Source organism: Anser brachyrhynchus, assembly GCF_964034855.1.
Source record: "Anser brachyrhynchus genome assembly, chromosome: 4".
NCBI lineage: Eukaryota > Metazoa > Chordata > Aves > Anseriformes > Anatidae > Anser > Anser brachyrhynchus.
In genome coordinates, this window is record NC_137698.1 from 59,731,361 (window position 1) to 59,757,888 (window position 26,528).

The 26,528-nt window shown below is 36.7% G+C and overlaps 1 protein-coding gene across 4 annotated transcripts in view; it reads right to left on the minus strand.

Moving 5' to 3' along the window:
- The window catches only part of TBC1D19 (TBC1 domain family member 19), a 47,176-nt gene extending 20,855 nt beyond the window's left edge, over window positions 1-26,321 (minus strand). The window contains exons 1-11 of one of the 4 annotated variants that reach the window (XR_013949959.1): window positions 25,747-26,317; window positions 16,738-16,810; window positions 15,578-15,623; window positions 14,520-14,595; window positions 8,150-8,224; window positions 7,160-7,223; window positions 6,215-6,261; window positions 3,812-3,922; window positions 2,930-3,002; window positions 2,143-2,181; window positions 26-138 (exon numbers count right to left, since the gene is read on the minus strand). Coding sequence is in view for 3 of the 4 variants with exons in the window: in XM_080588874.1 (XP_080445000.1) it covers window positions 26-138; window positions 2,143-2,181; window positions 2,930-3,002; window positions 3,812-3,922; window positions 6,215-6,261; window positions 7,160-7,223; window positions 8,150-8,224; window positions 14,520-14,595; window positions 15,578-15,623; window positions 16,738-16,810; window positions 25,747-25,845 (816 nt within the window). In the remaining variant the exon portion in view is untranslated. Of the gene's footprint in view, window positions 1-25; window positions 139-2,142; window positions 2,182-2,929; window positions 3,003-3,811; window positions 3,923-6,214; window positions 6,262-7,159; window positions 7,224-8,149; window positions 8,225-14,519; window positions 14,596-15,577; window positions 15,624-16,737; window positions 16,811-25,746 lie in introns of all 4 variants that reach the window. The other 3 variants (XM_080588874.1, XM_080588875.1, XM_080588876.1) reach the window with 3 other exon arrangements.
- Between the last annotated feature and the right edge of the window lie 207 nt (window positions 26,322-26,528).

Consider the following 26,528-nt stretch of genomic DNA (forward strand, 5'->3'; position numbering starts at 1 on the left):
ATTTTACTCTCACTTTGCTCCTTACCTCTGGCTGATTAGAAATATTCAGAATGAGGGCCCACAGATCAGCTCGGAGCGCTGTTGGACATCCCTGACGGACATATTGTTGAGCTGCGGCACTATCTTGCTCTGCTAAAACTGCAAGAAAAACAGCAAGTAATAAACTGATGTAGTTTAAGATGTCCAAAGTTTACCAAACTATCAAGTACTTCAATTTTTATTTTTTTAGAGTACTGAAAATTGAGACACACTGCACAGCCTATGACAGTAAGAGAGTTCTGCAACATTTGCATGTATTTGAAGTGGATAATGGTCTGTTAGACCAATAAAAAAATATAAAAGTAACAAAAGACAGTATTATCAAGAAACGTATTACAACAGAATTTGATGCACTTCTTTACTCTTCTTATTTAGCTTATTACAGTTTTGTGTGCAAGCAATGGTTCTGAAAGATTTATTTTCAGTGCTGTTTGTTATACGGAGAGAATTCAAGCATGTATTTTGGCAAATAAAACACACACATGCAGGCACCATAGAAAGCAAGAGAGTGAGGTTAGTCCGCTACCTATCTGACTGATAGCTGGAGTGTAGTTTAGCCATGTAATGAGAAGATTCAGGAACAGGGCTTACAATCTGGTTTACCAGGATGCAAGCATTAGCTAAAGGGAAAATATCTAAAAGGTTTGGAAGGATGAGGTTTGGAATCATAAACCTACTGAACTGATTTATCTTTTTTTCTCTCTTCTGAAGTATTGAATAACTGGTCCGCCAATTTTCTGTTTAACCATCAGAGCTCTAACACGGATGGTGTGTGATCTTTTTTCACCCTAAAGAACAGGGCAAAAAGAAAAAAACATTCCTGTATTCCCCACAAAACTTCCAAAAAGACTGTGATTCATCTCAGTGTCCACAAGTGTTTACCTTACTGTTTCTTATTGAGACACAAAGTATGAAAAAGCAGTTTTGCTACATACAAGATTAAGTTTTACAATACAATAAAGGAATTACCAATTAGATTATAATAAAATGTAGCTCCTCAGACTAGGTAATATGTATTGCATAAAAGAAAATCAATGCACCCATGGCAACCAAGGACATAAAGAACACTTTATGTTCTAAAATCCAATAGAGTATGGAAAAGAAATCCCACTGAATGAACCTAAATATTCATGGTCAACACTCTAGCTTACAGTTTTGCAAGTTTCTGTGTCTTTGCACATACGAAAAGAAAGACCATCTGTGTAATAGAGGCTGCTCTAAACAGACAAAAGATGAGGACTAAAAATTACATTGTGAATTTAAATGAATAGCTCAGTAAGCTTGGGTGGAGAATTTATTTGGAGAAAAAGGAAAAGAACAGGGAGATGGACAGTACCCTAATGAGTTGCCCTTGGATCAGAGATCAGACAATGAACAGAAGGACCACAAAAGGAGAAGACAAAGAAAGCTCATTGTTTTGTTACTACAACAAAAAGGGATGGAGGACTTTTGAGATGGTATCCACCCCGTTTTTTTCCTTTGATAATGTTTTGCACGAATCACAAGAAACAGTAAGTTGCATATATTGATGGGTTTCAAACATTCCCTGCACGTACACTCCTATAAACAAACTGGAACTAATAAATGTTTTTTCCTTTCCGGATCAAGTCTCAGCCTTCAAGGAAGCTCCTAATTTTTTTCAGAAAAAGCTGTATACATGGTAACTAAGTACTGCAATATTTAGCAAGTTCTGCAATTGCAAATATCCGTTAAAAAGATTTTGTTCTGACGCACTGGCGTAAAACCCATTACATTAATGAGAACTGTGTGTGCAGGGAAGGGAGTCCAGACTCTTGTGATTTTAAAATGAAATTCAGTAGCAGCAGAAGTTAAGTCATCACCAAAAAGTTATGTGTCTATGCTTCCTATTTCACTGTAATGAAATATTTGTGGAGTTATTTATCTGACAGCTACTGGTAGACAGCAATGCTTGCTTTTCTGTCCTTGTCTAAATTACAATGGTATGACTGACTATGTTTTGCTCGTCTGCCTAGCTTGTTAAAATTCTAAAGGCGTATGAGATATGAAAGTACAAACTGTATTCATAATACTCATAGGTTTCTATTTGTTGTTTCTTTTAACCAAATGAAAACATATCCGTACCTTTTTGTCCAACACGTACATGTTCATTTTCAAAGAACTCTAGGAAATAAAGAAACAGAAATGAACTACAAAAAATAAATTAGAAAAAAAAAAAAAGACACTCCACCTAAAGCATTCTGTATTTTTACTATACATCACTAGCACTAAAAATCAGCTGAATGTAAAGTCATAAAAAATTAACCTGCATCAGCATCAATGTTTTTTTCCAAGAAATATGAAGAGGTAATACCAGAATTTCTTCTTGTCTGAAGCACACAAATATAAAAGTAGCACTACGATGCAGAAGCCAAGAATTTCAATAGGTAAGTTTCCATTTAAAAAGAAAAATAACTTCAGTGTTTTCCATTTTTATATGGAAAGACCATTTTAAGACCTGTTTCTATTGGAATAATTGTATACAAGGAAAAATAACAGAAGATGTTTGTGTTTATATGTATCTGCTAGTAGTGTCACACTGCAGGGTTGACTTAAGATTTATCAATATTTTCTGTAGCTTTGGAGACAGAAAATTTTGTGCTCCAGACTTGATCCTGAAGTGTTCAAACACCTGAAATTAACGTATTTTCAAGCTGTAAATATGATAATTTTAAATCTTCAAATATGACCCTTTGTATTTTCAATGTTGCCTATTATTAGCTGTATTTTACCAAGAAAATCACTAAATTCATAGATACAGAATAAATATTTATGGTTCACTATGGAAAAAATACACAAGCTACTTGATATTTGCACTGCATTCCATGCATTAGTTCTCTAAGTAAATGACTAAAACACAGCATTTGCTAACCAGGAGGCACTTGTGCTGAATCATCAATACCCAGCTGTCCTGTATTTAAGCCTAGTTCACTGAAATCTTCTTTCTGAAAAAAACAAAACAAAACAAAACAAAACCATAACAAAGTAATTAATAGTGTTTAATTCTCTAAATCATGAAATTTCCTCTGAAAGGTTTAATGCAAATATTTTCTAAACCATAGTTCTTTTAAATGCATATATATGAAACACGATCCCAGGTTTTTAAAAAGAGAAAAATCTCACATCAATGCTTAGTCTAGTATCATTTTTCATGTTGACTATGAACTACACCTGTATGTAATAAAGTGGGAAATGAGAGATCAGGTTAAGGATAGCATAAAATCCTCAGGAACCTTCTCAGTGGAGCCTTAAGAACAGCTCTCTTATCCTCCAGTGATAACAGTTGTATTCAAGTGCTTCCTTCCATCTACAGTCTGACAGTATAACAAGATCTAAAATTACTTTAAGAGAATATCAGACACCGATTGTCAGCTTACTTGATCGTGTGCAAGCTCAAATAAAACTGTAGAATTAATTACAATAAAACGAGTGTTTAGAGTTCGCTTTCACAGAAAAAAATCGAGAAAATATACATAAGTATATTTTTGGCACAAATCAACAGCTGTGTGGTACAAAATAAAAATTTCCCAAGTGACAATTTACTTTTTATGTTTTATTTTTCATTAAAAACTTCTTCTAAAAAGACTTTTCTATGCTGTGTTTTAACTGTTGACCCACTACGCGTTCATACTGATTTTCACTTTCAAAAGGAGAAACTTACCTCAATTTTAATATTCTTATTGTTTAGAATCTTGTTCATTAGCAAGGCAAAATAATTTTTACAGAAACCTCTTGTAAGAAAGAATATACTTACCAATTCTGGAATATCTTTAACTTTTAGAGGAACCTGAATTAGCCCCAGATGATTTCTGAAACTAGGTTGTTCTCCATTTTCATAATTTGGGTTTCGAAGATTCATCAGTACCTTAAAAATGGTAGCTCTGTCATTCCTTGCATACATTCAGAAATTTACATGCAGAAATGTTCTCAAAACCATTAGTATTGCAAACTGTACATTTGGCATAAGACCATTTCCTGAAACTATCATATATACAGGCCCAAATTATATCAAACTAAATACCAATGTTTTCAAAATCACAAAGGAGCCAAATTTTCAGGATGCAAATATATTCTACTTCAAAAAGTAAGCACAAATTATGAAATAAAAAAACAGAAATCATTTTTCATATATGAGCTTAAGTGCTGGTTACATAGTGATGTCTTAAAAAAAAAATAACAACTTCATCAAAGCCATTTGAATACATAGAATATCCTCCTGATGGCTACAATATCTAGAATATTCTATAGCACTACGTTTTTTTCTGAAAGAATTTTTATTCATGTTCTTACATTGGCAATCCTATGTAGCATTCAATCAAAGCACTATACAATTTGCTACTACAATCATTTCTTACTAAGTAACAATACCTCAAAACACTTCCTTCTGTTTGAGATTTTTTTTTAAACAAAATTAAAAATCTAAAGTAAGGGTAAAATTTAAGAGACAAGGACTCAATGTCAAGATAGATAACTGGACTATATAAAGTCTGTTACACACTCTAATTCCATGGGTATATACTTTGATATTATAATGTTAAGCTGACAAGGATTCTTTCTAAAATAAGTTTCTAGCTCTTATGAAATTCTATAACATTCTATCTCTACAATTCTCGGTCTTCTAAGTATTCTAATTCCACATAAACTCATCATCAGACTTGTAAATTAAAAGATTAATGTAATAAACTGCAAACTCTGTAAAGAAAATATTTTTTAAAAATTGATCTTAAGGGTCACTGGTTAAGTCCAAAATGAAAATGGATTCATCTGTAAACACCTGTGAGCTCAAGATTAAATACACAACTTGACTGTTAGTACAGTGATGGAAAACAAAAATTAAAATTTGTTTAATTAAAAATTTCAGATATTGCTAATTGGACAAGAGGCGCTCTTTAGAAATGTAATACAATGGACAGAAAGTTTATTGTTGGATTCAGAAATGTACTGACAATTCATAACCATGAAACATTTCATACGTAAACCAGAAATATGATACATTTTCTCTACCACTACAAAAAACATTCCATTAGACTTGTACTAAATCACATCAAACATTAAGATACATTAACTCTGACTGATGATTCAGTATTAGACTTCTACATTTTACTCTGCAAATGAGGAGGCCATCTTAACTCTATAAATCTACACTGTCATGTTCTTGATGATTTGGTTCCTGTATAACTGACAAGATATACAAATGCAGATTTTTTTAATTTTATTTTCAATCTCATTTTAACCCCAAACCTCCTACTGTGTCATCATTAACTTCACCGTCATCAACAAGACTTATTACTCCATTGTCATTTTCTATTCTAAGCATAGCTGGTAAAGCAAGTTCTGTTTTATTAAGACATTTCGTGTTTGAACCATGCAAAATGATGAGTAATACTGTCATTTTGGACTTTAAAGATTCAGTAATCACATAATCTCATTTTTGTAATGATCTCATTTGATTATAGATAAAAGAGTTCAAATTCCACAGAGTTCTGTTATGTTTGATTTTTCACATTCGTCACAGATGACCTAAAATTTCAACCAACCTTTCAACCTGATTTCAATCAATCTATCAGCTTCACACATTGCAATTTATTTTATTTATTGCTTAATGTATTGGCATTTAACATCTAAAATGAATGAAGAAATAAGATGGAGCTACTCTTATAAAAGATATTAACCTTAACTAATGATCCAATCAGACACTGGTGTTCTTACAAAGAGAAAAGACCCTGAATAAGCTGCAAAAGCTAACATGAATGAAAGAAGGACCCTTTAGTAGCAAAAGGTTTGCAAACTGTAACACAGTAGGGCAAGAGAATTATATGGGTAGGTCTCACACTTTGTTCTAGGACTCCGGCAGTACTACTATTAGTCTTTGTCTCAGTGTAAAAATGCATATGGACAATTGCCCAGAAAATAAATAAATAAATAAATAAAATAAATAATAATAATAATAGTAAAATAAATAAATAATTAAATAAATAGCTTTCTATTATATCACTCAATTTACAATCATCTCCATCATACCAATCGGGGTTTTTTAGAATAATAGCAAATTGTATTGCTTACCAGTCTCCTTGAGACTTAAAAATTACCTTTCCCTCCTCACATAAAAGACTATAAAGGATGCAATTCAATCACTGAGTTTTTTCACGACACTTACTTCAAGAAAATCTTTAGGTGCATAAACAGGCCGGAAGAGACTTAGATCTGAAATAAGATTTCAATGATTATACGTTAAAACCAAAAGAGATTAAAAATGCATGCAATTTTCCCATAGCTGTCACACAACTTAGCAATTTCAATAACACATTACAGCAAAGATTAAAATAACATCATGACAAGTATCACAACTACAACGCACACTCCAAGATTATGCTACTATTAGTCAATGCCTTGGTTTTCCTTGGTATTTAAGTGAAGAGTCCTAAAAAGACTTTTATCGATTCCACGTAAGTTTTTAGACTGAACCACTTTCAGACATGGGATTGACATAATATTCAAAAGAGGTGTTTTTTTGTTTGTTTGTTTTTTAAATAGTGAAGATTGCTGAATGAAATGTGCTATAGTCAAATAAAAAATAGGGACTTATTATCAGCAATCCATGAAATGTATTGGTCACTGTGTACTCCATGGGATACAAACTACTACTTTTGCAAAATCATTTCCTTTGAGGAACTTGGGAATTAACTAACTGTATTTAGCTTTGCTCTCCCAAATGATATGATTGACTATTCTGTGCAAGTGTTATTTTTATATTTTGTTAATAAATTGTCTGAGCTTAATCATCCATACTTCTGAACATTTTCTTTCTATTAGCTTGAGTTTACACTAGAAGGGGTACTCCTTTGCTGTATAAATCTCTACAGCATCATAATGAGTATTATGCCATAACCTTTAAGTGTTGACTCAGAGTTAGGTCAGTAACTTGAAACAAAATAACAATGAAGTGAATATTTATGCATAATAAAACATAACAAACCAGAAAAAAAAGACTGAAATCAGTTTACCTTGCAGTTATTACATTAATCTTTGACTGATAAATAAGATGCATATGGCGTTTTTCTATGTACAAAAAATTAATGCACGTAATTTTAGTTGATCTTACCTGGTTCATCAGTTCCCATTTCATTCCATTTATTAAGCAGTTCTTTCTGCTCACTTGCAGGCCTCTGAAAGACAGAAGAAAGTAACTCTTCTTTTTTAAGGGAATGAGTAAAAAATATGTAAATTAATGTAACACTTTTAAAAACAGATTGCACTGGCAGCACAAACTTATTTTGCTAAAATCCAGTCCCAAGCTTCAAGTTTTATTTTTCCACAGAAAGTCCCAGGTTCAAATTAAAGGTAAAAAAAGGTGGCAATTAAATAGTTTTATGAGTATGCTAATGAATTTTAGGCTGTTTGATAGTTTCATATTACTGGGGATTTACTGCTTATTCCCTAGAGCTGCTAGACTTTGTCCTCAAATTCCCATCCATGGTACAGTCATGAAAAGCAAAGCCAGCTGCACCCTGTATCTCTTATAACGAACATAGAGGTTTTGCTACATACTGTAGAGAAAAATTGTACATATTGCAACAGGAGCAAACCAAAGAACAACACATTCTGGCATTGCAATCCAGTTCTGTAGTATTTAAAATTAAAGCTTCTAAATGAAGAAATGCAGAATGCAGACAAATAAAACCAGTAATGATGTGTCAGTACTAGCAGTTTGCTGCTTTGCTGGCCAGCAAACAAAGTATATCCATATTACACACAGGCTATGCAGCTGTAAGTTATACAGCTGAGCCTGCACACAGGAATGCTCTGTTAAAAGCCATGAACATTAACAATTAGCTCTCCAACATGCTGCTCCCTCAAGAGGCTAATTTGTGCAACAGCAGAGGAAGATCTGACCATAGACTTCTCTCAAATTCAGCTGAAGCATACACTGCCACAATCTCTTAAATTTATTCTGTACTAAAATAATTTGGATACCAGTCTTGTAGCTCTTGATAACCATGTGTAAAATGAACACTACGTTACAAGCATACAAGACCAGGCTTAACTTCCAGAAAAACATCAGTTTGGCAACAGAAAGTTAGGAATACATTACCTTCTGTGCTAGTGGGATACTGAGTTCTGTGCACATGCTATTCAGACTTTTTAGAATTCGCTTCTCCCAGCTTCCCTGAAATTCATTAAAAAAATTACATATGATTTCTTTTTTTTCCCCTCCAACTTTACCATGACTGACAATATGCAGCTTTATAAAGTCATATATAAGAAAGGATGGCAAGAGTCACTGATTGACATTGGCAAAAACATTTAGGGAAAGTTTACATGGTTGTTTAAATGGATACAACAGAGCAAACAGATTTCATCATCTATATCACAATATAGAATCAGGAAGGTGAGTTATTCAAATTTCAGAGCTCTAAAAAGTACACATCTCACAATTTCTGATTTTTGACATACGCCTAATGTTCAAGCTTCCCTCCAACATCTAACAAATTCCTCATGAGTAAAAAATGATTATGAGCAGGGCAATGAACTACGCATAAAGAATGCCTCCTCCACTTTGTGACCTGAACAGAATGCAAGTCTTTCTCTACAAAAGATATTTGAGATGATAATGATTCTCAGAAGTTTAAAAAGTTAGAAATTTGGTGTTCTGTAATGCTGAAAGAGTAGTAGTTCCACAATAATGCTCAGGAAATAATTCACATATCAAAGAGAAAAACAAAAGTAGAAAATACTTCAGTAGCAAGTGGACAGCTTAAAGAGCAATCAGATTCTTCTGACTATTGCATTAGATTTTGAGCCTACCATATGGTGCCTGATCTGTGGATAATTCCTCTGAAGTTAATGCCAGCTAGTACTGACTTCCTAGTCAACTGACTTAAGATTTTGCTTCCGTGATTACAACAGCACTGGTGGGGTTTATATTTAATTTAGTTTTCTGTGGATGATGAGTCAAGCCCCAACCAAACGAATGCAAAGACTCCTGTTAATTTCATTTAACTCTATTTATTATTTGTAATTAGCTCTAGACACAAATTCTACAACAGTTAGATATCATCTAACCACATGCTCCTCAAGCTTAAAGTTCTGTCCAAAATGGGCTGCAGTTTATTAGACAGGAAAAAAATGAAGGGAAGGGCAGATGTTCAAATGTTCTGTTTTTTTTTTTGTTTTTGTTAAAAAAAAAGAAAGAAAAGATTACATCTTATCTATAATTGCTTCGCTTTAGCTTCCGTTTACATTATCCTCTTATGACATTTTCCATCCAACGCAATAGCTATCTTTTACCAGTGATTTTTTTCTCACGATCAAGTAATCCTTTTACCTTCTCTTACATAAACAAAACAGACTGAGTATTGACTGTAACAAATGTTTTCCAGATTACAGTAAATTTTATAATATTCTGTATCATTTTTATTTCACTGTATTACTGTACTTAAATGCCTTCCAAATGCTACAATTACACAACAGCACAACACAAACTGTTTACTCTCTCATGGAGGGAACGAAGCATTTATGGAACCCTGCTTTGCTGAAGAGCACTGACATGCCAAATTATAAAAAATACAAAAGAAGCACAGAGGTGGATGACAGCAGCTTTGCAAGACTGAGCACCCGCTCATGCCAAAGAGGAATGGAGGCTGATACCCCCAGTATGACTGACCAGAGATTAGCTGGGTTATTGCATCAAACATGTAGCACGTTAGTAATAAATACTATCTGGATACTCATAAACTGTGCCATTATCCAGCCTTCAAGATTCTGGCCAGTAAAAGATATTCAAACAAAATGACCAAATCCAAATAAAAGTGAGGGTTGCACAACCCCTCCAGAAAAGAGCTCTTCCTCTCTCCCCAGTGCCACAGGACAGTGCAATTTCCTGCACTGAGTAGAAACGGAATGCAGTATGCCGAGGGGCTAAGCTAAAAGCCAGGGGCAGAGTTCATAAATTCATTTCACTGATGGGGAACGATATATATATATATATATATATATATATATATATATATTTTAAGATGATTCCTATAATTTTATGAAGAAAATTAACACTAAGAAAACACATTGCTGGAATTGCTATGGTTACAAAAGATTTATCTTAATGCTGTAGTAAAGTCATTTATGAACTAAGTTAAACGAAACTGGGTGGACAACAAATAAAGTAAAAAGAAATACATCAGAACTGCATAAACTAGCTAGTATTGCTTACTTTTTTTTTCCCTTACTATTATGAATCCCAAAATTCTTTCTTCTAGAAGACTAGATAGAAATGTAATTCTTTCAGAGAGTACCCAACAAGAACTACTCAGCAAGTAGAATTCAAGGTATCTGGCCATAGATATCATTGGCTACATTTTCTCTAATCAAAACCTGAAGATTTCTAAAAGAGAAGAAATACTAGCAAATATCTTAGTATTGCTCTAGTTCTGATGCTCATGAACTCTGCTTTCTCAAAAAGATTTAGAAACTAGGGAAGATGCATTGACTACTGAAGGAAAATGTTTTAAGTGGACCTTTAGCAGTCACAACATTAAAATTTAATATGTAGTATTGTCATTTAAATGTTTTTCAGAGTCAGTCAGTCTGTTTCAAGAAAGAAAATACCCTACGGATTACTTATATCTTCTGGGAGAAACTAGAGTATGGATGGGAACATCCCTATTAGACTTTAGAGAGTTCCTAGTACCTATGCTTTTATTGAAATCAATGGTAATATTACTCACATTTTAAACACGGCTGGAGAGTGCTCTGTCTTGTAACTCTAAACATACAGGTCAGAAAGCTTTTTTGAAAGTTATTTCTGCTTAGCATGTACAACACGGGGAATCCGGTCTTAATTGAGCAAAAAACCTACCAGAGTATCTATACCGAATATAGTAATGGACTCCAAGGTAATTTTCTAATCAAGTCTATTGTTTATATATTGACTTTCTTCAAAACGCAAGACCTGAAAATGAGCAATGAGGGACAGAGGCAAATGTGAGCAGTAGGAGGGGAGGATTTGCTTTAGCATAGCTCCACTTCAGTAAGATCTTCACAGATTAGGCTAGAAGCATGGAGGTAAAGAATCCATTGGAGCAAGGAACAAACTGGTTAGCACATAAGCAATTATAGTCTTCTATTTTCCTGGAAGTCCAAAGTGCAGGCCGCTGGAAGACAACTTATCCTTTCAGGTCCCTGTACTTTTAGCTTCGTAGCTGATGCTACTCAAGTGGAAAACACTGAGTTACCCTTAAGATTTCCTTATGTAGCTTATTAGAATTCTTGTTTTTGTGAATGCACTCCAATACCCTAGTTTTAAGAACTGCCATACTTTCAAGAAGGAATACTGTACTGCAGAAGATCGCCCAGAGTTACATTTCTCACTGCACAAATGTCAGACAAAAAATGCCATTTTTTTTCACTAGAGACAGATTTTGAAATATCAAAATAAAACCTTAAAGAATAGCGAACAAAAATATGCATCTAACTACATGGGTTCTCCAGAGCCAGTACAGTATCTCAGCTTCCTTTGAAGATGGCTGATTGATTTAATGTTGCCTTAATCTGGAAAGCAACACCTTCCAAGCAACAGGGTAGCAAGACCTACTCCAACACAGAACGGGCTTCTCCTTTCCTGTTTTCCTGCTCTTTATTCTCTGTTACTGGATGCTAGGGCATCATTTATTATCTATCTATCTCCTTTTCACATTTACTTGATTTACATTTCTGTCAAAACACAACCTGAAACAGCAAGCTCCTGGCTTACAGCTAAAAAACAGGAAAAAGGAACTGTACGGATTAAAACACAGTATTGCAAATTTATGAGTTATATATTTATGGGACTATCATGATAAGAGTTCCTGTTGAGATTTATAGTGTTTGGCTCATTGCGACCTTTGTAAGATCTGTATATGACACAATCAGAATATGGCTTCATGGGAGGTGTCAGACTGTAGAAACACTTCCTAACATTTCTTTGCACTCAGCTTCTTATTCTTCTCTTTAGCTCTGTTTTTTCTTATCTTTATGTTGTCCACTTCATTTCTATGTTGCTGTTTGCAGCACAGTTCTCCTAAATCAAGCGAAGGCTTTCCTAGTGATCTCCAAGAGTGAAACAAATAGCTGATAAGGCTTGCAATCATTTCACCTCATGAAAATACAGATAAAAATAGTTAATACAGGAGTCTAATGGATTTGAGAACTTTTCAACTCACACCAGTCTCTGCAGGGCAGGTAAAGCAAGTTAGCCAAGTCCATATTTTTTAATCCTAGAATTCAGTGCTAACACCTAGTATGCATTAAGATGTGTTAAGTTTTAAGAAATAATTCTGCTGTTTAACAAGGTGGGAAGAAGTGTGTTAATGTTCTATCATTTTCAGGAAAGCTGTTTTCTTTTGATATTACGAAGAGAATACAATATATAAACTTCAGGCTACCACAAAAGAATCAGAAAAGGTTACTCAGAAGGGTTAATTATGAACTTTTTAATATCTACTGTAAAAAAATGCAAATAGAGTTTTAATTACTGATTCATTCAAAGTAATTCCAATAAATTACATCAAAATAAGATGCTTTTCAGCCAGTATTACCCTTCTTTCCAGAATTCTGAGGTAGGCCAAAATTAATTAAGATAGAAAAGGATAAAGAAAATGCCAGCAAACTGATAACAATAGAAACAGCACTTTAAACAATGCCTGTGAATAACAAAAGTCAAATATGATGTACATGGAAAACATTTTTCTACTAGGACAAGTTTTGTTGATTAGCATCAAAATATTCTTCTCCAACTGTTGTGATCCTAACAGACAAGTAAAGTCAAAAAGATCTACCTACAAATAAAACCAAACCAGTCTTCTACCTTCAAAACATTAATTAGATTTCTGATACCTAGGGGAAATAAATGAGTAAGTTTCTATTTTTAGTTTACCCCCAGAGGTATCAGCAATCTGTATAATTGCATTTTCGCTACTTTCAAATATTTTAAGTAAACAAAAACAAAATCAAGGAAACTGACTTCAAAACCATTTTATATTGTTCACTGCTCTTTATTCAAACAAGTAACAAAATAAAATTTAGTTATGATTCAACTGCTCTAATCATCCCTGTTTTCTTATGGGCCTACTACTTACAGTGATAAATGAGTACATCTTGAAAATCAAATTCTCACATATAAATTGCTGTTCTTAGAAAAAATCATGTAAATTCCCTAACCATGTCTTTATGCAACTTTGTAACTGTCACCATTTATCAGAATTTCCCTATAAAAAGGATTTGTATGTTTTTATTGAAGAGCTGTATTTCAAGAAAGGGTTTGAAAGTAGATAGGGATGCCTGAAATAGGTCTGAAATACTCTGAAATAGGTCTACGAAACTTTGAAACTAGTAAACACAGGACTTCTTTTCATTCCTAAACTATCAGAAGAACTGCTGTTTCCACACAGTGCTAAAAATATTGTGTAATGTAAGTATTATATACACCTTTATAAAATAATAACCAACAAAACTTGATCAGACAAACATATAAATATATAAACACATATATAAACACTACTGTGCTTTTTGCATTAGTAAATTGATACGAATGATTATTTTGGGGAAGTAAATTGTGGCATTACATTCCACAACACAGAAGAAAATTTGTTTAATACAATCTTTGTCCCCAAATGCTACAGACTGAAAACCCAGGGCAGCAAGATGAGACTTACTGGAATAAGCAACAAGATGATTGAAAAAGTAACACAATTTGTTGAATAACTTGTAAGAGAATACTGTAATATATTTCTAGGCACGGCTGAGTTGAATACAATTTTATCCTCGCCTCAGATATTCTGGTTAGATCGTATTCTTGAATAAGGAAAGAAAAAAAATCTTTATGTGGAATTTTTATTTATTTGAAATGGCATGTAAAAAAAATCCAATAAAGTAAAAATATTCTTTTCCTGACATCCAATATCCTTGCTCAATCTTTTATAGTCTTGTTTCTCTTATTCTCCTTCAACATTTCTTAAACTCCTTATCTCTATAGTTTTCACCTTACTTTCACATTTCTAAGTACTGAAGATACCTCTTCCTGAAGATCTCACGATCTGCACAGCCTGTTGACATTCTTTGCCAAACTGCCTACATGTAGCTTTTCAAAATAGTATTTTTGTAACTCTAAGTAGAATGTCCAATATCTACACTTGTTTTTCTCAACAGAATCAAACTCTCCTTCTTGTTATGTTTTACATGGTTTTCTGTAATATTCATCTATCTCCCACTATATCCTACTTTGTTCATGGTTAGAGAATTACTTGAGCATTTTTGCTATGTATGTAAAATATCAAATATACAATGTCATTATTAACTTTAACGCACATACAATTACATATTTTTTCTAAGGTATAAACGCTAGAAATTGTACAATAATATTAAAATTGAAATAAATGTCAAATAGCCTAACCAAAGATCTAGTAAGAACTGTAAAATTGGTAACAACCAACCTGTGCTTTCCTCATATAAGCTAATGGTTCTTTCATATGCTCAGGAGGTGCTGCAGGATGACAGGGTGAAGGAAACCTGGAAGAAAGTATAGTACATTTTAAATGTCCGGATCTTTATTTTGCTTAATTAATTATTTATAAACTTAATTTCTTTCATGAGAACACTAGTAAAAACATTGCGCATGGCGATCAAAACTAAAAATAAATATTATTTTAAAAATTATTTCTTCATTCTTTCCTGTGGACACAGAGAATGTAAATATGTGTAATACTATTAGTAACATTACAACATGAGTTCTTCTGATATTAAAACTAACACCTCATCATTTCAAGTATTTGCAAAATAAAATCAAGTAAGTCTACAAACAAATCAGACATTCTCACATAATGTCCTCTTAACATGATGTCAACTTTATAATTTCCATTAAACAATTCTTTTTTTCAAGTGACCATCTATTTCTTGAAGGACCTTTTTAAAAATCATTAGTGAACATATAGCTGTCTAAAGAAATTAGAAATTTGTGGTGTTGATCTAAGTAAAGTTGAGGATCAATCCATGAACAGCTCTATGCCAAAATATAAAAGCTGGAACAAGACTAAAAACAACACTAACTTATCCTCCAATAATGCACGTTATTTCCAGTGACTTGTTGCCAAACATTTCCTCTGGCTTAATTTTAATTGTCTCTAACATCTTTCAGAAAACAAAATTTACCAAAAGCATTTGTCATAGCCTGAATTTTCATTTATTTAAATGCATTCAATCAGTCCCCATCATATGATTTTGGGAAAGCCTCCCAAAGTTTTCCCAAGTTTTAGCTGATAAGGTCACTCTTGTATTTGCAGAATAAATAACAAAAAAATAACTGTACATTTGACTCCAGTATTTTCACTAGGATGAATAAGAAATAATGGCCCTTTAAAATAGAAATGAGGCTGGCACCCTTGGTATGACAGATCTTTCAGATAATAACAACGTATCAGTATGACAACATAAAAGAATTAAAAGTAAATCATGTGAATGGAACTTATTAGATAAAAATACTAAATAAACTCACACGTTGAGTTCACTATAAACAGCATTCTGAAGCTTCTTTTCCCAACCTGTTAAAATAAAATAAAATAAAAAAATCAAGAAGACAACTTTAGGAATTAATACTAATGGAATATGAATCAGAGGTTGCTTTAGAATCATTAGAGTTTTCTGTCCTGTCTCAATTCACGTCTACCTACCAGACAGACAGGAAGAGATGAAGACAGGAAGAGATGAACCTAATTAAGGTAGGAACAACTACAAGTTGAAGTCTGTATAAAGGTTGAATATTTTTTACTTCCAACTGCTATTCAAATAATTACAATACATCTTTGGTTAAAGAACTATTTGGTAGTTTTTCAAAAACATATTATTAAAACAACTATAAATATTAATAGACACAGCATTACCGGTGATTACAGATCTTGTATCACTTATCAAATCTTCACATTATAGTTATGTAGCCTACAACTTCCAATGGAAATTGGAAATTTACCTAGGGGTAAAATGAATGCTAATTTTCCTTTTTACAAAGTGACTAAACTCTTGTATCATTCATAACTTTTTTAAAAAATAGCAGTATTTTGTAAGATGATAAAATTACTTCTTTGCATGGCATGTTCAAAATGCTGCTGTAATCCAAGAACTTCTTCCCTATTGATTTGCTCTATCCTGTTTAATAATCTGATAAAGTTCTCACAAACCCTGTTCCGTTTGTCTATATTTTAGCAATGCCTCACACAGTCCAGAATTAACACAATCTCCATGTTGAAGTGCTAACAACTTCAAAAACAACTTCAAATTTTAAACTAGATTTATCACAACACACCTAAAGTGATAACAACTATTGTTTGTTACGAGTTCCACACACAAAGATGTGTCTTGCTGAAATAAGGGTTAGGTCTCAATCAGATGCATAAACCTACTGTAAATTTTAGTTATTTCACTCCATTGGATTTATTGAACTCTGCAACCTACAATCTTTCTTCTATTGACCACGTCTTATATATAAAAACACAGCTAACGATCGATACGTAAGCTAAATCAGGTAGAAATATAGAGTCTTGTAAGACTGTTGAACTTTTATCTTCTTCTTTTTCATAGAGTCATAGAATGTTTTGGGTTGGAAGGGACCTTAAAGGTCATCTAGTTGAATGCTAGTAAAAAGAATGAAGTATTACAAACCTGATGTCTTCAGAAAATCTTTAATATCTTCTTTCAGTGATTCCAGTTTAATTTCTGGTTTGTGTAGGCTAACCTAATGTGAAAATTCATAAAGGAATAAATTAATAAGCAAACATTCACTAAAAAGAAAGTAATCTGTGTATTTTAAGTTATGAATTAAGAAATATGCATGCTTAGTGTTACACAGCAAACTGCCTCCTACTAACTTGAAGGTGGTAGCTACAGCCAAAAACGTCAGCCGTTTTCCTAAATCAGTCTCTTTGTTTTTACATCATCAGTGATATAAAAAAAAAAAAAAAGCTGTACGTGGGTAAAGGGATAGGGACTACCAGTGACATACAGGCCTAACACTCTGAGCAATCACCCTACATCCATAGCACAAACGCCAGTTTCTACACATTAAAGGATTGGTCACTGACATGAAACGAACAAACTGAGAACATTCCACACGTTTTCATTTAACCTCCCACAGTTCACCTGGCAGGTAACAAGCGCCATCTTCAAACTTCAGCTAAAAGCTGTGGACCAAACATTCTCCTCTGCAGCTCCGATTATAAGGTATATACAGTCCCTTGTAACAAAATGCACATGACACAAGCCAACAACCAGCTCCGCAGCCCTACCACAACACTACCATGAAGACGTTGCTGCAGATTTTTCAGCAGCAGCAGAAGCAGCTGCTATAGCATCTCTTTCTGTAGACAGACCAAGAAGAGAAGAAAAATAGACCAAAAGGCTCCAACAGGACATCAGTCAGAAACCCAGGAGTTTCTTGAAGTGACTGTAATGCATAGTTTCCTAAACACGAAGCGCAGCCATAGCCAATTGGCACTGGAGGATAAATCTAGAGGGTTGGGAAAGAAGAGCAAGCCTGTCTGCCGACTTGAAAATACCACTGGGAGATCCGTGTGAAACTTACTCCCCAGCCTTGCCAGAGCAAGGCATGTTCGAAGCATATGGCCACATCAGCTACCTAGAAATCTGAGATACCGCTTACCAAAAGCTACTCAGCAATATGCTGTGGCCATATCAGCTGCTGATTCTATTATGATAAATCGTGCTGCGTATAAACGCTCACGGCCAGCTCATCAGCCGTGTGCCAGCACTAACAGCGCTGCTGACAGCACGGCAAGCTTTCGCTCCTTCATACACAGCTAGCTGAAAAGGGGAAGGGATTAGAATGCAGACACTGATAGCACCAACTTTTCGCCTTTTTAGCCCACCTTATTATTACAGGTACTGAAGGCTTTTATATTGGGTGCATTGACTGCAACAGCAAAGAGGCTGCAAGCATGCTTTTTGAGACAGAAAGGTCATTGTAAAGACAAACCATAAAACGTAGGGAGTTGCTTAATTCTCACATCAAATGACAAACGTGTTCTGTTCAGCACCATGGAAATGCCGGCAAAGGACCATCGCTAAAAGCAAGTTTAGTGCCTCGCCTGTACAAATTCGAAATAACATACTTCAACCCGGGCACCTTTTGCCTTACTTCGGAGTTTTTTCTGAACGCTTTGGTAAATTTTGTCTTCTGGGTTAAGTAGTGCCAATTTTAACGTCATAGTCCATGGGACATTTATCTGTGGGTCCTGTGGCATATACATGCTTCAATAATCATTTCCAGATATGCAAAAACCCCTCAGAAACTCAATTCATTGACAGATGATAAATCACAACAAGTTAAAGCTGTACAATCCACTAACAAGTTTGTTGATTGCCTTGAAAGCGTAGCAGTGTACCAATGACGAACGTGCAGACAGGAGAACAGTATTTCAATTCCCTGTTGCACATACAGCTGCAAAATCAGGGGGCTTTTGGCTCATTGAGGAGGTCGTCAGTATCAATGTCTGACCCCTTTTGTGTGTGTGTGTGTGTGCGTGGCTTCCTGGAAATTGATATAGGATGTTGTGAGAGGGGAAAAGGGAGCTCAGCTGGTATGGAAAGCTTCCCATTTTCCCCGTCCGGCCACAGGGTACCGCAGACATAAACTGTGAGATAAATAGTAAATAGTGAGACAAATTTTTGTATAAGAAACATGAAAATTTCCCCCCAAATTACGTTCGTTTCCACAGAGGACACTTCTGTCCCACTCCTGTCATTTTGGGGTGCAATCCCTAGCGCCTCTTCCCATTTCCCAAGCCCCCTTTCTACCTTTCCTTTTGTTCCTTCTGATTACAATCAATAGACCCCTACAGTGCCAGACAGAGCCACAGCGCCACACGAGCTGCTGCTGCTAAGGGCTCGTTGCGTACTGGATTGCTGATCGATTTGATACCCGAGAACCTGGCAGCCAGGCCAGCTCGGGGCTGCGACAGCTGTAACACAGAAGAACACATCCCAGGTCTGCATAACATAGCCAAAGGCAAAAATACTTATTTTAGCAGGCCAAAGGAAATCCCCTCTGAATTTGCTGTAACTTAAGAGAACAGCACCTCTTTGGAATTCGTACAGGTGTTTGTGGGCATTAAATTAAGGAGTCAAGAAGACAGCTCATCTTCCAAAATTACTAGGGCAGGTCTCCCGCTCTTTTATTTCCCCTCAGACTAACTGCTCTAACTTCCCTGCCCATGGCACGGGGGTTGGAACTAGATGGTCTTTAAGGTCCCTTCCAACCTGAGCCGTTCCATGATTCTAACTTATTCCTATTAGTTAATTATCTTAATAGTTCTTAATATTATGCTGCGAAAACCATTTAGGTATTTTGGTAGGTTTTGTTTGCTTGTAAACTGCTCGTTACAATGTACTGCTGAAATACTGTTTGCATTTTCACCCACTATGGGTTTTTGGTAGCACGAAAAACACATTAACAAAATTTTCTTACAGAGAAAGCATTACTGTGATTTACACTGATAAAAATGCCTGCCTACAGTTTATTGGGAAAAAAACACCTTGAGGTGATGTACTGATGAATTGAATTAATTTCCTGCATGACCAAAATGCAGGGTACACACAAGCAGAACGACAGACTCTCCAATTTCAATACACACATCTTGATGAAATATTATCTTTTTTATTTTTATTTTTTAATCTTTCAGGGGTCTATCAAAAGCAGGGTAAAGGAGCAGGAGCAATAGAAATCAAAAACTTGTGAGGGCAAAAAACAACAGCCAGACCAGGGAAGAAGTGATGCTATCCAGAGGCTCAGTCAGGCCAAGACAGAGTGCTGAAATGAGAAAGGGATGAACGGAGCATATTAGAGCAAACAATAACAAATTATTTTTTAAAAATGTTAATGCCTTCTGGTTTCCTTTCCAGTCTAAGGCAGTATAGGATATGGCATTGTCTTATGGTTAGGACACCACGGTTCAAGGGTTGGGTGTCCACCTTCATCCACAGAGAGACCAAGGTCTTGGGCCAGCCCTTGCAAATCAAGGAGCAACCGTCTGTTGGACATTTCTTCCGAAGCCAAGCCATCATTATGGCATTTCTTGGCACTCTCATCCTTCAGCTGTACAGAAAAGAAAGTACAGTTTTGGACTTCGAAAATTTGCCAAAACTTCTTCAAAGCGGATGAGGTACCACTAGCAAGACTTTGTATTTACATTCTGCACACAGCTTTGATTTTGGTAAGGTATCCTGTTGAAGTCTGGGCAGTCACCGTCGTAAGTGATACTCTAAATGTATTACAGATTCTGCACTTGCATGTCAGCAAGGAAGAAAATCCAGAGACTCAACGCTGACCTGGCTGAAAGCAAACAAAAGGATAGCACAGACCTTGTTGGAAAAAGGTGTAGAAAATTGATTTGTAGAGAAGCAAACACAAAGGGACAAATTGAGTTGCAAATTAGTGTCTAAACTTGGAAATAGCGTTCAGTCATCAGGATCGAAGCAGCATCGATCATGCGAGAAGACAGATGAGCCCCTAAGGCACAGCACTCAAAGCAGTGTAGGAAAGTGGCTAGAGGACCAGCAACATACTACAGAGAGGAAGTACAACAAAATAAAGCATCACAGCATAACAACAGTGCTATTTTTTTTTCCAAGAATAAATACTACAGAAAATTGGTCCATCTATACTGAAATGTGGAATTGTATCAGGCGAATGCACTTTTTTTTCCTGATGCAAACAGTTCTGCAACTAACTTTACACACTAAATATTTTTACTGGCTACACTCCATCATCCCTTTTCAACACCTTTCTGTTTTAGACAAGTACGCACACCAACAGTGCATTTATTAGTCCTCATTATGACTTTGCACAAGTGATCAATATTTTTAGCTTTTAGAGCTATTATTTCCCAAATTACAGTAATGCACACTATCCCAAGTGTAGTCCAACTTTAGCAGACTGAAATCAACTGAAGGCTAAAAAATATTTCCCTTTTCCATATACTCCATTCGGCCATAACTTGATTTTATCAGGATCGAGCTGACTTGTTCAAAACCACTTCAAGTATTATGACGATTTCAGTGTAAACACCCTCTAAATACCTAAAAATCCTAGAAATTTAAGGGAGCGATTTGTGTTTATTATATATATTTCTGTACGCAAAAGACGAATACTTCTGAGCATAACTAAACCTTCAGGAAGTGGAGATCCCTGAGTACACTGACGTTTTTCCAATACTTGCACATTCCTACAGTAATTACACTAAGGGTGAAAGTGTTGTCAACTCTCCTATACAAGTAGAAACAAGTTAAAAAAATCTAGTAGTTGAAACAGAGTTTCAAATAGCCTCATACAGTAATCAACAGCTTCAGACGTTAAGTTCTCCCGCAAGATGTACAGGACACATTTTTAATAATGCAATTTTGATATTTTAATTAATTTTCTAGGTTTTATTTAAATGCAATATTAGCACTGCAAATAAAATGCAAGGTAAAACATATACAATCCACATTACTAAAAAAAATAAATCTGTAAATCAAGCTTGCATTGTTTCTGAACTCCATAATCTGTTCAACGTATTCATAATTGCATTCAATTTAAAATTCATTATACTGCAGATGTTACTGCTGAGCCATTTGGACCAGAGCATGAGCTCTATCAGAAGGGGATAGCAAGCTCTTTGTTAAATGCGATGCACGAAAAGGAATCATTAATTATCTCTGATGACTCATGAGCCTATGTTTACTTGCTAAGTTTTATTAAATAAATGCTACATTTCACAGAAACATTCTCTTTCTTAATTTGATCTTTTACTTAAGTAGGAATCAGTATCAACTTTTTTTTTTTTTTTTTGTAACTGTTGGGAAAAAATGCCATGAAAACCACACCTTCAGGTATCTCGCAGATCATTCACTCCACATGAAGTACCCTAAAACGTTCACCCACACTCCCTCTGGAAGCACACACAGGCAGCTTTAACAAGCATCATTCCTGGTGTTCCTCTCTTTCTTTGCCCCAGCTGAAGTCTTGTGAAGTCCCTTACCACTCACTCGATAATTTAGGTCTTTAGACCTCACGTTTCCACTTTCAGCCTCCTCAGCCAGCTACTAGCTTGTTCTGCTGTAGCTTCTCCTTAAAGCACTCCTGCCACGGGCATCTTACGAGAAACACAGATCTGAAAATGTCCACACCCAAAACGCCAGGAGGGATTCCTTGTTCTGTGGCTATTTCTTGCTAGATTTAAACCATAGTTTAGAACCTTTACCTTTCACTTTTCTCTCACTTCCTGTTTTAGGAACAGTTATTTAGGCTTTTTTATTCCTATTTTTTTTCATTTTATTTTTCTTTAAAAACTTTACTTGTTATTTGCCCCGGCCATTAGAAGTTCCAGGCAACTCGGGCAGATTCCCGTTAGGGCTCGTGAGAAAGCAAAGATTTTTGATGTTCCGTTAAATATCTGTGTTAAAAGGTGACACTTTTTTCAGCTCTCTGAATTGTTCCATTTTTATTCTCACTTCACTGATGAAGATTCTGCCCCCCCCCCAAAAAAAAATCAAGGTTTTACACGAAATTTTGATTTCAAACTCCATTTTCTGACTGAAGAATTCATGTTTCCCTAACCACCTCTAATTTTTGCCTTAAAGACATTCCAGAAAGGGAAGAATGAAAACAAAATCAAACAAATTTGGTTAGTCTCACACTCTGAAAGCTTTGCCTGAGAAACTGCAATCAGATTTCTCTTCAAAAACTCCAATGGCCCCAGCAGCACTCCTACCCGTTGCAAAGCTATTAGCTAATAGTTCCGTACTTTATCACTGTTACTATTTCCTTTCAAACACAACCCAAAATAAAAACTATACTCACTCTTTCCTGCATTAATCTCTTGACATTAAGTGCAGGCACATCATCAATATATCGAAACTCAACCCAGGAAATCAACCTAGCATTTCTTTTGCCAATCTTCTCTAGCTAGCATATGACCCTACCTCTGTTTCACTCCTCGGGACAAAAATGTGATTATCTGATACCCACAGAGCCAGAGCTGTGACAGCAAATCATTTGGTGCCCACGCCAAACTAATTTTAAAGAGATTGCACATCACAGTCCTTGACACAGGCGCGGGCTCCCAGTGTCAGTCCAACGCAGCGCTGGCGCGATCAGTTCATAACCGCAGGACTACTCCATCATCTCTCACAAATAACATCAGGAAGTTGTGTTTTCCCCCAGATTCTATTAACTGGTGAAAGAAACTGTTCATTCTGAGCTCTCCTTCCTAGACTTTAAAGAAGAGATAAGTTTACAAAACAGTTTTTGCTGAAAGTTAAAATAAAGTTTGCGAGACTACATGACATCTTAAAAGTATCAGGCAATATTATACCGGACCTTACGATACATTCTGACTCTCATGTTTCTACACTGACATATAAACATCAATTGCTGTAAAGGTAAAAATATAACTGTAGTAGTAATATCCATAACAGTAAGTTTTACTCCGATACACTGCCTCAACAGATTTCTCAAAATACAGTATGGCTTTCAGAAAGTAACTTGAAACTAACTAAAAAGGGACCACCAACCGCTCAGTACTGTAAGCAGCGGAGACTAAGCACTGTTCAGAAACTGAAAGGTAACCAGCAAACAAAGAAATCCACCATGCCCTACTGACCAGCTGGAGTTCGGGCACGATGCACAGCAACAGCAAAGACTTTGAATTTGATAACGCAACTTCAGAAGCACTCCAGGCAATGGGAGAAAAATCAAGCATTAATTTAATGCAGGCAGTGGCAAAATTCGGAAACCTTCAGAATTCCGTACAGATAAATACGGATGGAACAAAGATAAGGAACACACTGATAGGGCCTTTGCAATTGCATAGCACAGAGATAATATGACGAGCGTTATAAATAGAACAAGTCTATACTGTACAAGAAAAAACGTAAACGCATGCAAGGTCTATAAAAAAATCAAGATCAAGTAGAACATACAGATTCCAGATGTACTTTTGGCCCTATTAATCTAAAGTGCAGGCTCTGAAAGATGACTTTTAATGTTGGGAAATTGTTTAGTTGGTGTATCTAAAGACCTTCCAGTCTTTCAGGTTACTATACTGAGCTATAGCTCTTACTTAAGCTTCTACTACAAATTCTTCAAATGCCTACTGTAAGAATCAACCTGAACATGTCTTCTCCTCTCTGCCCTTCGTATGGATGGAATCTTCTGACCCATACGTGCACAAAGTTCTTCTCTTCTGTTCCTTCTCTCAAAGTCCTTCTCTTCTGTCCTGAAGCTATCAGGACAGATTTGGCAGTAATCATTACACTGTGATTTATTTACTCCACAGGTTACCCTTATGCTGTCAGATTACGCAGTTTCAGCTTGTATCGAGTCAGTGCTGACCTGCTATAGAATCAGGGAGGGACGCAGACATTTAAATTCCGTTTCAGGCATCAGATCGCAGAGGAGCACCGCTAAGGTCCTCAGGCTGCCCACCCGGTGCTCACAAAATAACCATCCACCAGCAGCACGAAAATACCCTGCCAAGTCCTGACCATACCAAACCTCCTCGCGTGTTAAAATGAACGTGCTAGGTACCAAACGGCTGTGAAACGAGGCCTTGCAGGAGACAGAGGAAAGAGAATAAAAGCAGAGGTGAGCTCAAACATTTTATTATAATCAGTAACGGAGTTGTTAAAAGAGAGCCCTGTTCTGAAAACCCATCGTTGCCTTTACCAAGGACAAGGTCTTGAATTTAACTCTCCACGCCTCACATCAGACCATCTATTTGGGATGCTGAATTCCCCAACGCGTAGCAGGAACTCAACATCCAGATTGTTTCATAAATCTAGCCTACTTGAAGTCATGCATGTTTGCTTACTCACGTTTTTTGAGAGCAGTCAGTGAAAAAGAGCCAGGCAGATACATATACATATATATATATATATACTTTTTTTTAAAAAAAAAAAAAGCATTTGGAGACCAAAACTGAAAAGGGCACACAGCAATGCCTCTTGCTAGGGAAGGCTTTAGGGACACTGAGAGAAGAAAACCGCAATTCATTTAAAAACCCAGCAGAACTAAGGCAGATAATGGGCATCCTATCCTAAAACAAATCTGTGCCACTTTAAGCATTGTTCGCAAAACATTAACAAAACCCCAAGATTTTATAAAACGCAACCCAAAGGATTTCAGTACACGCAACGATAGCTACAGCAGCACTACTATGTTGTCATGGGCATGAAATCTAAAATAAAATTTATCTGAAAGGGAATTCACCTGAAATACAAAAAGCTGGTTTCAAATGCAGACAAGTTACCAAATACAAACTGCTTTCCCAGCTACAATAACGTATTTCCGAGTGAGTTTTTCATTTATTTTTAGCTCTTTTCAGCATCCCCTCATTTCTCAGGGGGCTCTCTAGGGCGGGGGGGGGGGCACTCCAAGCCTTGCAAATCTCAGACAAAAGCCAAACCCGGTCATTTTCGGACCGGGTGAGGTTTGAAGAGGGCAGCCCCGAGATTCGCCTCGAAACCCTTCGTCCCCAGAGGGACAAAGCGAGCCCCGGGGAGCGGCCGGGGAAGGGGAGGTTGGGGAGGGCAGGCCCCGGGCCGCGCCCCACGGCCGGGCACAAAGCGCCGGGCCACGGGGGAGGGAGCCGGGCCTGAGGCCGGGCCGGGGCTCACCCGGGCCTGTCGCTCGAGCTGGGAGTGGAGGCTGGAGCCCTGCAGGCGCCGCACGATCCGCGCTATGGTGAGGGACAGCCCGCTGTCCGGGTCCAGCATCGCGCCGGGGGCCGGCCCGGAGCGCTTTAGCCGACGCACCGCCGCCCGTGGGGACGTTACCAGGCAACGCAGGGAGCGGGGCGGCCGCCGCCGCGGGGGCCGGGTGGAAAATGGTTCCCGGCTGAAGAGTTCCGCGGCGTCAAAGGGGTTTTTTTTGGGGGGGGGGGGGGGCACTGCGCCCCTCTCGCCCCCCAGCACGGATAGCCAGTGCCCTGTTCATGGGGTGCAGCCGGACAGGCTGCCCCGGGGGCAGCCGCCTCCCCACGGGGCCCTGGCAGGCTCCTTCCAGCCCGTGGGCTGCATTTTAAACATAACTCTGGTGAAAAACCCACACTGCTCCCGTTTCCTAAATGATTTTGTCCAATGTATCCCACTAGGAAAGAAAATGGAAGCATAAGGAAAACCTACGAGTGGACCCAGGGATGTGGTAGCACCCCCCTGAGCTCAGGCATAGATACCAGTGACAAGCCCCAGCCACCTCGTGTTGGGTCCTGCACAGAGAATCATAGGATGGCCTGGGTTGGAAGGGACCTCAAAGATCACCCAGTTCCAAGCCCCCTGCCATAGGCAGGGACACCTCCCACTCGATCAGGTTGCTCAGGGCCTCGTCCAACCTGGCCTTGAACACCTCCAGGGATGGGGCATCCACAACCTCTCTGGGCAACCTGTTCCAGTGCCTCACC